Source organism: Hyla sarda, chromosome 1, assembly GCF_029499605.1.
Source record: "Hyla sarda isolate aHylSar1 chromosome 1, aHylSar1.hap1, whole genome shotgun sequence".
In the NCBI taxonomy this organism is placed as follows: domain Eukaryota; kingdom Metazoa; phylum Chordata; class Amphibia; order Anura; family Hylidae; genus Hyla; species Hyla sarda.
In genome coordinates this window covers 187,101,537-187,114,255 of record NC_079189.1, presented here as the reverse complement: position 1 = coordinate 187,114,255, position 12,719 = coordinate 187,101,537, and the positions used below count along the sequence as shown (strand labels likewise).

Here is a 12,719-nt window from a genome sequence, read left to right as displayed (position 1 = left end):
ACTCCTTAGAGGTCCTGTACCTCTCGGATGTTAAGCTATCTGGACCTGGCGACTTCTTATGGGCAAGCCCCTTGATCGCCAGTCTCACTTCCTCTTCCCTGATTTCTTCTGCCAAAATATCAAGAGAGGGGTCTACCCCTGGCTCAGGAATGGTTTCAGCCAGGAAAACCGACATCTTGTCTCAATCTAGATCCTTCCTCCCCAAGAGGTGCGAGTAGAAGGATCTGACGACCTCCAAGATCCCTGATCTGGACCGATTCAGCGATCCTGTACTATCAATCAGTCCTGAAATGACTTTACTACTCACTGACATCTTACAGTTTCTGTAAGGGTCGGGTGAGCGGTACTTACCGAAATCACTCTCAAAAACCAAAGATGCGTGCCTATCGTACTGACACCTCATCAGCTAGGATTTCACTCTGGAGATATCCTCTCGGCTACCTCCAGTCGAGACGAGAAGCTCGAGTTTCCTCCTCAAACCCTGATACAAACGGTACCTGTTCACGGACCTGAGGCTCGAGAGCTGGCGGAAGAACCCCGCAACCCGCTTCTTGAATATCTCCCACCACTCCAGCTTATTACTACAAAGATCCAGTAAAGGTACCTGACTTTAAAGAAAATCCTCAAAGGACTGTCTTATCTCCGCTTCCTCCAGGAGGGACGAATTCAGCTTCCAATAACCTTTTCCCATCCGGGGGGTCTCTGAAACATTCGGGGAAAACAAAATCATACAGTGATTGGAGAACTCAACCACGGACACTGCGGAAGATACGGCTTCAACCTTTAACTAAAACCTATCTATCCTATACCTGCGGCTACGTTGATGATAGGTGAAACCTGCATGGCCTGAGGGGCTCCGGATGTGGGCATTTTCTAGGCGAGCTTCTCTAGCTATGCTAATCAGTGCCACACTATCGCAAGTCAGCGGACCATTGGAGCCTCTCCTATCTTGGGACCTCGTGACATTATTGAAATTCCCTCCAAAGATCACCTGCCGACTAGTAAAAAGAAAGGGCTCAATCCTCATAAAGAGATCTTTACAGCCCCGCTTAGTTTGCGGGGCATAGATGTTAATGAGCCGGAGCTCTTGTCCCTTCATGAAGACATCTAAGATCAGGCACCTCCCCATTTCTAACTCAATATCCAGTCTGCATTCAACAAGAGCGGTAAAAAGGACCGCCACCCCACTATACGGCTCAGCCGCAGGAGACAAGTGGGAGGGACCGCGCCTCCACTCACTCCTGGCTATTACCAGGGAGGCTAGATCTGACAACCTGGTCTCCTGTAAAAAGAAAATGTCGGCTTCAACACGGCCGAGAAAACCAAAGGCTGCGAATCTAGCCGTATCCGACTTTATGCTGGCGCAGTTAACAGATGCCAGCGTAAGTGGGGTGAGTGCCGCCATCCTGGGTGATTGAGTTAGATGGCCTCACCCCTTAAACCTTCTTCCTCTCCTTCCCTCCACCCCCATCTGAATCGGAGGAAGACCCTTTACCCCTTTTTAGGCTCAGGGACATATCCATCCCAGGATTTTTACCTCCGGCATCTGATGTTACCTCCGCCCCTGAGGAAACTGTCCCAGAGGAAGGATGCTCAGAACCTCCTGGAGGCCCCACTGCCTCCTGACCCTCAAGAGGAGGAGGGGAGATAGTATCCCCGAGGGCCTCATACCGATTTAAAAGGACAATCAGAGGGTCAGAGACTGAGCTGTTCCTTCTATGGTCTGAGGCTACAACTGAAGTGGAGGACTGGGCCGCCTTACTCTTACCCTTCTTCCTCCTCTTCTTTTTCTGGCCACCATTTACTGTCTGCCCCTCCTCCTCCTCATCCACAGTTTTGGATTCAGAGGCATGACTGGAGGAAGGAGCATCTTGACCTTCTTCCCTACGCAGTCTCCCTATCTCCTCGTCCAATTGGGCCTCACCCAAAGCCTCAGAGTTATTCTGACCTCCTTCTGAGCCAGTGTCTGGAGTGGGACCCTGAGCTACCCCTGGCACCTGGGCATTCTCAAGGGCCCTCTCCAACCTGCGCTTCTCCTCTCGCCTCCGCATAGAGGGGGTCTTATGTTTTTTCTTCACAGGCTTTGGTGCCCCCTCTCCGGGGGACGTCCGTCACTTCCCTGTACCTGCCCAGCCAGGTCATAACAAGAAAGTGACTCTTTACGGGTCAAAACGGTCACTTTCTTTACCATACTCTGGCGAGATACCGCTTTTACAGCGAAATCTCGCCACCCAGGCTCGTTTTTCATCAGCTCATAATTAGATCAAAAGAGATCTAGTCCCTCCAGCCTAACAAAGCTGACGTCAAACTTGGAGGAGCCGAAGGGGTGAATCAGGGCAAAGATGTCCCCAGCCCTGAAACCCATCTGGAAAAGAAGCTCCACCACCGTGCCCCTTTGGGGGCACACATCTTCGCCTTTCTAGACCAGACGGGCCACATTCCTGTGACCTACCTCCTGACCGGGTGTCTGGAGGGACCATACAGTCTCCCCATTCCTCTCTCGGAACGCTCCCAGACCATGTCTCTCCACCCAAAAAGACAGGTCCATCTCCTTTCCCTCAACCTGGAGTGTCATTTCTCCTCTCTTTAGTGCCTCCAGAAGGCGCCATTGCAACTGACTGTCACCAGATGCAGGAGGTAAAGATCCCACTGAACCCCCAGCCGCAACACTTGCATAACTCCTGGCGACCGGGGGGGGGGGGGGCCGGACCAGACACCATCCCTATGTCCCTGCCTAGGCCACCTGTACTGCCACAAAAGCCACTACCACTCCTCCCATCTGCACCACTACCACTCCTCTCATTCACACCACTTCCACCCCTCCCATTCACTCCACTACCACTCCTTTCATTCGGTCCACTACCACTCCTCCCATCTGCACCATTACCACTCCTCCCATTCACTTCATTATCACCCCTCCCATTCACACCACTATCACTCCTCCCAGCTACACCACTACCACTCCTCCCATCTACACCACTACCACTCCTCCCATCTACACCACTACCACTCCCACATACACCCCTCTCACCCACAGCACTACCACTCCCATCATTCACACACCTTGTATTTACATTGCTTTCATTTACAGTATTTTTGGGATCAGCAGCTGCTTCACCCACTACCGCTGGGCTAGCCTTGGCCTTCTTGCTTCTTCTTAGGTCACTGGCGGCTGCCATTGTCGGCGACACTGACTCCTCCTCTATACGAGACGTCACCGCAGATGTCAAATCCTGAGGCTGAGACTGTCCCTCCGGGCGCACCTCCACCCCTCCTCCTGCCGCTGATGTGCAGGGACTCCCCTCTCTCACAGGGGAGATCCCCGCAGCATCCGCGCCACACACTGCGCCCCACCACACAGGCTCAGCAGCAGGTCCTGGCACCCGGACACTCCCCCCCCCCTCTCAGGGGAGTGCCCCGCAGAGCTGGTGACATTGCCCACAATACTCTGGGAACCACTCCCCTTGCATACTGCTTCATAGCTGTCGCCCACCATTAGCCCGTCCTGCTCTTCCCTACCAGCAGGAAGCGTGACTGTAGTACCCGTGGCCATGTTGGATGCAGCACTGTACCCCCCCCCCCCCCCCGTTCTGGTCCTTTCCACAGCAGAAGCGGGATCTGGAAGGGTGGGGGGCCCAGCAGCCTGAACCAACTTTTCAGGTGGCCCAGACTGCTGGAAAGGGGAGAAGACAAACTTCACTTGCTTCCCAGCCTTTTTCTTCTTCTTTTTCTTCCTTTTACTCTCCTCAGGGCCCAGGTGCTGGCCAAAACTGAAGTTCTCCAGACGGGTGGGTGACTCCTGCATCACTATGGCCCGCAGGAGCCCCCCACCGGGCCGCTGTCACCGCCATCACTGCTGTCAATTTCCTCTGAGGTGGTTGGTAAGGCGACTTGGACAGGATTAGGGGTACAGAGGTCTTAGGGGTACACAGGGAATCACACACATCCCCCTCACTCTCATCACCCTCACTGCCGCCATCTCCCTCACCCCCTTCCTCCATCTTCTCCTCTGTATCACACAGACACTCTTCCTCCCCCTGGCTATCTTCTTCCTCCTTCACAGGGGTCCGCATGATTTTAAAGCGGTCTTCATTCTTTAACTTTTCCTTAAACATGCCCGCTCCCTCTACGATCAGCAATCGGGCTCTCACCACCTCCTGCTCCTCTGCCTTCAGCTCACACACTCTAGCAGCAAACTTAGCCCTCATTGCCTTGGCAGAGTGATCTGTCTGGTAGCGGTCAAACTTCAGATCTTCCCTAATAACTTTCAGCTTTTTTCCCAGCTGCTCATATTCCACCAACTTTGCCTTCATGCTGGAACCGAAAGTAGCTAGCGACTCCCTGGGTCCGCGCACCCCCCATTTCTGGGGTTCCATAACAGTCCCCGAAGACATAACAGTGATCTTCTTACCGGACGCCTTGCGGTTTCCAGCGACTGACAGGGGAGTCGGCTCCACATTACTGCGGAGCCTGCTGGATCTTCTCACCCCGTCCTGAGAATCGGCCGTAGCTTTCTCATTCCCACCCCCCACCGGCCTAGTACGGGAGGTGGAAGGCAGGGGATCCATAGCAGGAGGCTCTTCCCAGGAGTCTGCCACCCTCCTGGGGAAAAGGTTGCTGGAAAAACTAGTTTTCTCCTCTCTCTGGACAACTCCAGAAGTCAGACACACCCAACAGCTGCTGTGTTCCACAGGAAGTGCTCTCTGCTGACACCTCTGTCCCTGTCAGGAACTGTCCAGATTAGAAGCATATCCCCATAGAAATCCTCTCCTACCCTGGACAGTTCCTGGCTAAGGCAGAAGTTTAGGCACTATTGTCAGACTGGAAATAACTTCACAAGTTTCTCTGGAGTATATCTGTAGTATACAGCATCTGATAAGTACTAGAAGGGTTAAGATTTTTTAATAGAAGTAATTTACAAATCTTCAGAAGCAATGAAGGAATAGAAATGATCGGCAACTCACCAGTCTTCTCTTTAGAATTGGTTTCTTTATTCACTCATACTCACAGCATGAAATGCAATCAGGGAGAGGGATCAGTGCAGTGGGGGGTAAAAGTAGTAGGTGACAGAATCTGTTTCACTTGTTACACGAGCTTCATCCTGGAAGGCATTCTGTCTCTTAAAGGTAAACATGCTTAGGTGCAAAAAATACAAATCAGTCCAAGAACATTAGTAAACAACACTGTGAAGATGCTGGGGAAATTGGTACAAAAGTATAGTTATTAACAGAAAAATTACCCATATTGACACAGCCTGAAGGGTTGCTCGCCAATAAAGAAGTCTCTTCTCCAAATCTGCCATAAAAAGCCAGGTTACAGTTAGCAACTGCACATGGGGACAACACTTTTATTTCTTTAGGTAATGTCCTCTGGTCTACTTAAACAAAAACTGAGCTGTTTGGCCATAATGACCATGATTGTGTTTGAAGGAAAAAGTAAGTCTTGTAAGCTAAAGAACACCATACTAGTCATGAAGCAAGGAGGTGGCAGTATCATGTTGTGGTGGTGTTTTGCTGCAAGAGGGACTGCTACACTTCACAAAATGGATGGCATTAAGAAAGAAAGTTATGTGGAAATATTAAAACAGCATCTCAAGACACCAGCCATAAAGTGAAAGATTAGGCACAAATGGACAATGAACCCAGGAATGCTCAAAGTTGTGGCAAAATGGCTTTAAGGACAACAAAGTGAAAGTAATGGAATAGCCATATCAAAGCCCTTAAAACCCCATAGAAAATGTAATTAAAAGTGTATGCAAGCAAGAAGGCCTGCAAATTTTACTCACTTACACCAGTTTTATCAGGAAGAATAGGACAACATTCCACCAACACATTGTAAGAAGCTTGTGGAGGGCTTCCCAACATTTTTCACCAAAGTTATACAATTTAAAGACAATGCTACCAAGTAATAACCTTGTGTATGTAAACTTCTGAGCCACAGGAAATATGATGAAAGAAATTAAAGAGATAAACTTGGAAACTCCACCATCTGAGACAAGCTTGTGTGATGGCCTGCTCAGCCAGTCACTGGCTGAGACAGGGATAGGGGATAAGAGGTTGTCCACTGCCACAAGATAATTAGCTATGGGCTCAGGCTGACTTCAAAATAAAAAGGAAAGTTCTACTCACCTTCCTGATTCCCTGCCACTGTAGTCCTGACAGTGGCTGGTCCCTGCTGAGGTGAGTCTCTGCTATGGCCTATTCTGTAGGTAGCGCAGTCCAGTTGGGTTTCAGTCATATGTAACTTATATTGCGTGGTTTGATTTTAGTATGGGTTTAGTTGAGCAGATACTACAGCTTTCAGGCATCTGCACAAATCCTAAGGGGCAGGTATGGGTGTGGAAAATTACATACATGACCTTCAGGTGTTTTCTTTTTAAAAGTAACTCTTAAAAATGGACAACAATGAACATGGCCTGGTTTTATGCCTTATGGCTTTTTCTGAAAAGAGGCTACTAATAGAACATTTACTAAAGTTTAAAAAAGGATTCAATGAAAGTCGACCACACCGTAATGTAGACTTTTTTTAAAAGGGCAATATTTAATAGATTTGTTGCATTATTCTAAAATAACAAAAAAACATCCTGTGCTTCTAGTTAACCTTCTTTATCCTTGCTTTGTGACAATGACCATGGTAACTAATTTGTTTAACTGTCTCTTAGGCCTTAGCAGAAGTCTCTGAATTTTGTTACCCACTCCTAGAAGGCTGCTTAAGGAACAAACAGATGTGGCAACTATTAGCAGAGCAGCAAGAGAAGAATCTGGTGAATGGAGACAACAGCCAGCCAAAAACGAACTGTGACATTGAATAAGCAACACCAACTGCACCGTAGAGTCTTGTGGTACAAAATAGTATTACACTGTTTGGAAACCAAAATATATTTTGCCACTGTTATATTTATTAATTTCACGTTTTCGTTTAAGGAAATAAGAACATGTAAATGGAATATTTTCCAGAGAAGCAATATATTTTCTGATGTGCATAACATTACATTTACCTGCTTGAGGCTCTTGGGCTTGATTCTTTTTTTATATTGACCAGTGCCTTAACGCATAGGTGCCATTTTAAATTAAGAAGGGCACCTCTATAATGTACTACAGCACAGTAAATAATTCATATAGCATTTTACTGTATAACTTTTTCACATACTGAATCAACTCGGGCTAATACTGAAAACGATGTAAGGCAGGATAACAAAGTGGTTTGTTGCAAATTGTAAGTCATCAGCTAAGAAGAAATTACAAGTCATTGTCACAACTTGCACCATTGTTTTAAATGGCTTTTAAATAACCACTTTTAAATAAGTTTTTTCCTAATATAAACATATTGTTCAGCATAATTTACATGGCTGTTAACTTTTTCTAATAGCATTTTATATCTCTTTAACTGTAAAATGTAAAAACATAAGAATTCACATAAGAGTTCAGCGACCAAATAAAGCAAAAGGCTGCTGTGTAAATGTAGTAATGCACTTCACAGATTATCAACTTTTCTTTTTTTTTAGAAGGGTTTGTCATTCTGTATAACACAGTTACAATAAGGCGTGTGAGTTAGATCACTACTGTGTGATTTTAATTTCACTGCTCACAAGAATGTGTAAAATACTCTGGATATAGTTAAAGATTGTCATATAAATGATAACTGCAGTAACACTGGTACAGTACTACTAGTACTGCACGTATAATCCCACTTGTGTATATTGCTTACAGTGACCACTATTAGATTTCAGCTGATCAAATGCACATAGGATGATCAGCTCTACAGTGTTATATTGGTTGGTTACATGTAAAATAACCTGCTAGATTTTGACATCTGTTATAGTGACACTGGGACAGTTCTATCATGATGGCCAGGGTCACACAGACCATTTAGGGGTTACATATGTAAGAGTGATCTCTGACTAGTTACTTAGAATATATTACATATATTACTTCTTATGGTGCTTGTTACCCCATAGCGTATAATGCTACAGTGTGGAGAAAGTAAAAAAGTAATTGTTTAGCCATAATATTGCTGTCAAATGGTGAAGATGCTGCTCATTTTGCTGAGAGCCTCCATTTGAATGAACATCTGTCTCATGTGAATATTTATTGTGGTACAGATCTGAAAGCATGGATTTCCATTACCAGTAATAGTGAAGCTAAACTTCATATACCACTAGGAGTCAATGTTCTACTAGTATAACTGTCCTCATTGGGTGATCAAGCTTGGTCTAAAGCCAGATTTGAGGTTGCCACTTAGTTGTCATTGTTTTACCAGGTTATTCCTGGGTAGTATGATTATTATATCACATTCCACCAAACAAGTTGTAACTTCTGAAAATATGATGACTGTTCTATTTTTAGAAGTAGAGAACTAACAAAACCACATACAGCTATATGCAAAAGTAAAAAAAAAAAAATTGAGTCTTTGGATCAACAATTTAATTTTAAGCTATCAAATATATGACAGACACAGTAATATTTCAGTAGTGAAATCTCCATCAAAACAAAAGTTGACAGGTACATAATTTTGGGTCCCTCAACAGAATTATCACATCAATATTTAGTTTAGCCTCCTTTAGCGGAAATAATGGTCTCTTTTGGATGAAGGTATTTTGGACCATTCCTCCTTGCAAAACATCTCCAGTTCAGTTAGGTTTGATGGTTGGCAGCATGGTAGGCCCGCTTCAAATCACACCACAGATTTTCAATGATATTCAGGTCTGAGGACTGGGATGACCATTCCAGAACACTGGACTTGTTCCTCTGCATAAATGCCAGAATAGCTTTTGAGCCGTGTTTTGAGTCGTCATCTATTTTATATGTCCAGCCCTGGTGTAATTTTAACTTTATAAATGATTTCGCTGCATTATTCTCAAGTATCTTCTGATATTGAGTAGAATCCATGCGGCCCTCAACTTAAACAAGACTCCCAGTAATGGCATCTCCACCAAATTTTACTGTGGGTAACAAGTGTTTGTCTTGGAACACGGTGTTCTTTTGACACCATGCATAACGCCCCGTGTTATGACCAAATAACGTCAATTTTGTTTCATCAGTCCACAGCACCTTCTTCATAAATGAAGCCAGCTTGTCCAACTGTGCGTTTGCATACCTGCTGATCCAAACACCCAATTATTTATAAATGAAAATCATAGAAATTGTCAGGGGTGCCTAAACTTTTGAATACGCCTATATTGTTACTTGTCATATAAAGGAGTAGTGTACTGCAAAGTATTTCTACTCCATTGTGCCTGGATGCAAAAATAAAATTTCACTCATCTTACTGCATTCCCCCGTACTGCTGTTACAGCTGTTTGGTCCTCCGGTCAGGTCTCCTTCCTTCTTTCGTGTACACTGATTGTCACACGACGCTCAGCCTATCACCAGCCAAGGCTGGACATCGCTATGGCCGGTGATAGGCTGAGCGCTGTGTGATGATTCGTGCTCACGGAAGAATACCAGACCGGAAGCCCTTTTTTTTTTTGCAGCCCAGGCACAACGGAGTAGAAATACTTTGCAGTACACTATTCCTTTAACTTTGAATACTATGGCATGCCTGCAGCATGGCTATATGCTATACAGCTTTTTACCTCTTAAATGAAACATATAAACCAGCGTGAAGCAGACCAAATATACTCACAAATAGACTACATTTGGACAATTTAAGCCTATTGGCACTTTTTAATAGTACCTCTAAGTACACCAGCAACATACAGCTAAAAACATGATGTGACTGCCTCCGAAATTCTTTTGCATATATGTACTGTACATATGGATGTATAGCAAGGCCATTGGGCAGAAAAGTACTGCCAGTCTCTAAATTGTACATAAATGTGACCAAACTAAAAGTAGGTATAACAAAATTTGAAGCAAGCATGGTAGCACAGCCATCCTCTCTAACATTGGTTGAGTTAAAAAACAATATTTCAGTACTTTGATTTATTTTTATAGCAATGTTAGGGGAAATCCCCTGTTTTAATTTTTTATACGTGTATGTATATTACCAATCTGTTATTGTATGCAATGTCTTATAATGTCAGTATAATTTAAATTGTTGTATGTTTTAAATTAAAAATTCAGAATGGACATACAGTTGTCTTAAAAGGCAGACACATTTAATTGTAAAATAAAAAACTGTGTCATTGTAAGGCCCAACTCACCATCATCTGTGTTGCGAGTTTTGTCATGAACAGAAACACAATGCAGTGCTGAATCCAAGAAATATACCTAGCGTACATATTCATCTTCCAACTAATGTGTAAATACATTGCATTACTCATCTTGCTCTGATCCTTAGACTACGCCATGTGCAGTGGTCAGCAGCTGTACAGTGTTGCCAGTATTCCGAGACAAGGTTCTGGTAACATGTGGCAGCTACACAATTAAAACATACTCACACTCATTATAAACTTAATCTAGACAGTGTAAGCATGCTCTAAATTTATCACAGTGGCTCATGCTGTTTGATAAGTTTGGTGTCACATCTCTAGACTTGTATCATTTTTTATGCCAACTTGAGGTTGGCCTATGAATTTGTCTAAATTTTGGTGCATCTTGGAGTACTTTATACATTTAAGTCATACCCCTTCTTGCGAAGCAATAACTTCTTTCCTGTTAAGCTACACCCCATTGGTAAAAGTAGTACATTAAGGGGCAGAATGCTCCAAAAATGAGCCAGAGAAAATGATTTTCAAAAAAATCTCTATGTGAATGTATGTTTTTATAATCACTTAGTATTATCTGCTTTATTGAGGCAGCTTACATAGTTAAGTTGCCTGTTTATTGGCTCACTGTGTTAACATTCGCAATGTTCCAACAGTTCAGATTTTAGAGAGACAAATCTGTGACCGGAAGGGTTTATGCAAACCCCACCCAAAAGTGACATTTTGGTGGCGTTCCCAGAACTGGGCTAAAATGTCCCAATTTTGTCAATTGAAACGTTGGTAAGTATGTTAATGGATATCAAAAAAACATAAATAAAGTGTTTAGTTGCCTATCTTCTTAAGACAATGAGTTTCTACTCTAGGGAAATGGTGTATTTCCATCTTAAACATTTTAACTATAACCATAAGAAAGGTGATAGGTCCCTAGCCTAACCTTTCAGGAGAATGGGAGTCAGTGGAGCCTTAACCCTCTCCATTGAAGTATGTCAGATTTACAGAAAAATTTAAGCTCTACTTACTCAGCTCTTTTATAGACATACTCCCATAGACATACCATAACACACCATTACTGTTTAGCTCAGTTTTCACTTGTTTCAATATTGTTACCAAGTTAAGTGTAGGGAGTTTCAGAAAGCATTATTTTCCAGTCCAGAAGACGCGCACACTTTATCCAGGTAAGAAATGTTTGTGCAGTTATGAATATGTTCACACGTATACGCTGTGGATTTCACACAAGGAAATCCACAGGTAAATCGGCAGCATGTAATCAGTAATATATTCTGTACCAATGCTGGGGATTTCATGCTGATGGTTATATTGTTCATTTTATGCTTCAGATTTCATGCTGTGTCCAATAAGTGAAAGAAGAATAAAGTGAATATTACAGCAGATTGCACACTACAAATTTACCTGTTCATTTCCTTGTATGAAATCTGCAGCGTATACACTACATGTAAACATACCGTATTCTCGTAAAGTCTTATTTCTAATTTTGTATATAATGTAGTGCAGTGTAATGTTTCTAATTATTTATGTGTATAACTATTTATGAAGAACACAGAATAATTTCATTTTATTACAAACTAAAAACTATTTTTTTTATTAGCTCAAAAACATAAAATTGTTGAACCACATAAAGGCACTCTACTGCATGGTACACAGTCATATTTGGCAGTGCAGTACTAAATCTTTCACTTATTTGTGTAATCTGTAGCTACTGCAGTGTGCCTCAAGGTGGCGTGCTCATCATCAAATATATATTTTCTTACAGACACCACATTTTTGGCTGCACAACATGAAGATCACAATGTTGCATGCAACATTGCATCTAATGACAGTCAATGCGGTTGAATTGTGGCTTGGGACATAATGTTACATAACCATTTCCAAATATCTGCTGGATTTTGGAATAATGGCACTGCAGCAAGTTACAGACAAATTGCATAAAGTTGTTGGTCACTTATCATGTATGTCTTGATGTTGTGCTTGCACTGCAGCAACTAATACAAAACAAACAAACAAGTACCGTATATACTCGAGTATAAGCCGACCCGAGTATAAGCCGAGACCCCTAATTTCAACCCAAAATCCCAGGAAAAGTTATTGACTCGAGTATAAGCCTAGGGTGGGAAATACCTCATACCCCCTGTCATCATCCAGACCCGTCATTAACATCCTCATCATCATCCCCTTGTCATCATCCCACACATCCCCCCTTCATCATCCCACACATCCCCCCTTCATCATCCCCTTATCATCCCACACATCCCCCCCTTCATCATCCCCTTGTCATCATCCCACACATCCCCTCTTCATCATCCCCTTATCATCCCGCACATCCCCCCTTCATCATCCCCTTATCATCCCACACATCCCCCTTCATCATCCCCTTGTAATCATCCCACACCCCCCCTTCATCATCCCCCTGTCATCATCCCCACCCCCCTTCATCATCCCCACACCCCCCCCTTCATCATCCTCTTCTCATCATCCGCCCTCAGTGGTCTTCAACCTGCGGACCTCCAGAGGTTTCAAAACTACAACTCCCAGCAAGCCCGGGCAGCCATCGGCT

The 12,719-nt window shown here is 43.8% G+C and overlaps 1 protein-coding gene across 11 annotated transcripts in view; it reads left to right on the top strand.

The window, feature by feature from the left end:
* The window catches only part of PDE5A (phosphodiesterase 5A), a 352,640-nt gene extending 340,477 nt beyond the window's left edge, over positions 1-12,163 (top strand). For all 11 annotated transcript variants that reach the window (XM_056565902.1, XM_056565920.1, XM_056565896.1 and 8 more), the window contains one exon: positions 6,662-12,163. In XM_056565902.1, the coding sequence (XP_056421877.1) occupies positions 6,662-6,811 (150 nt within the window). In that variant the 3' untranslated portion in view covers positions 6,812-12,163. The remainder of the gene's footprint in view (positions 1-6,661) is intronic.
* The last annotated feature ends 556 nt before the right edge of the window (positions 12,164-12,719 follow it).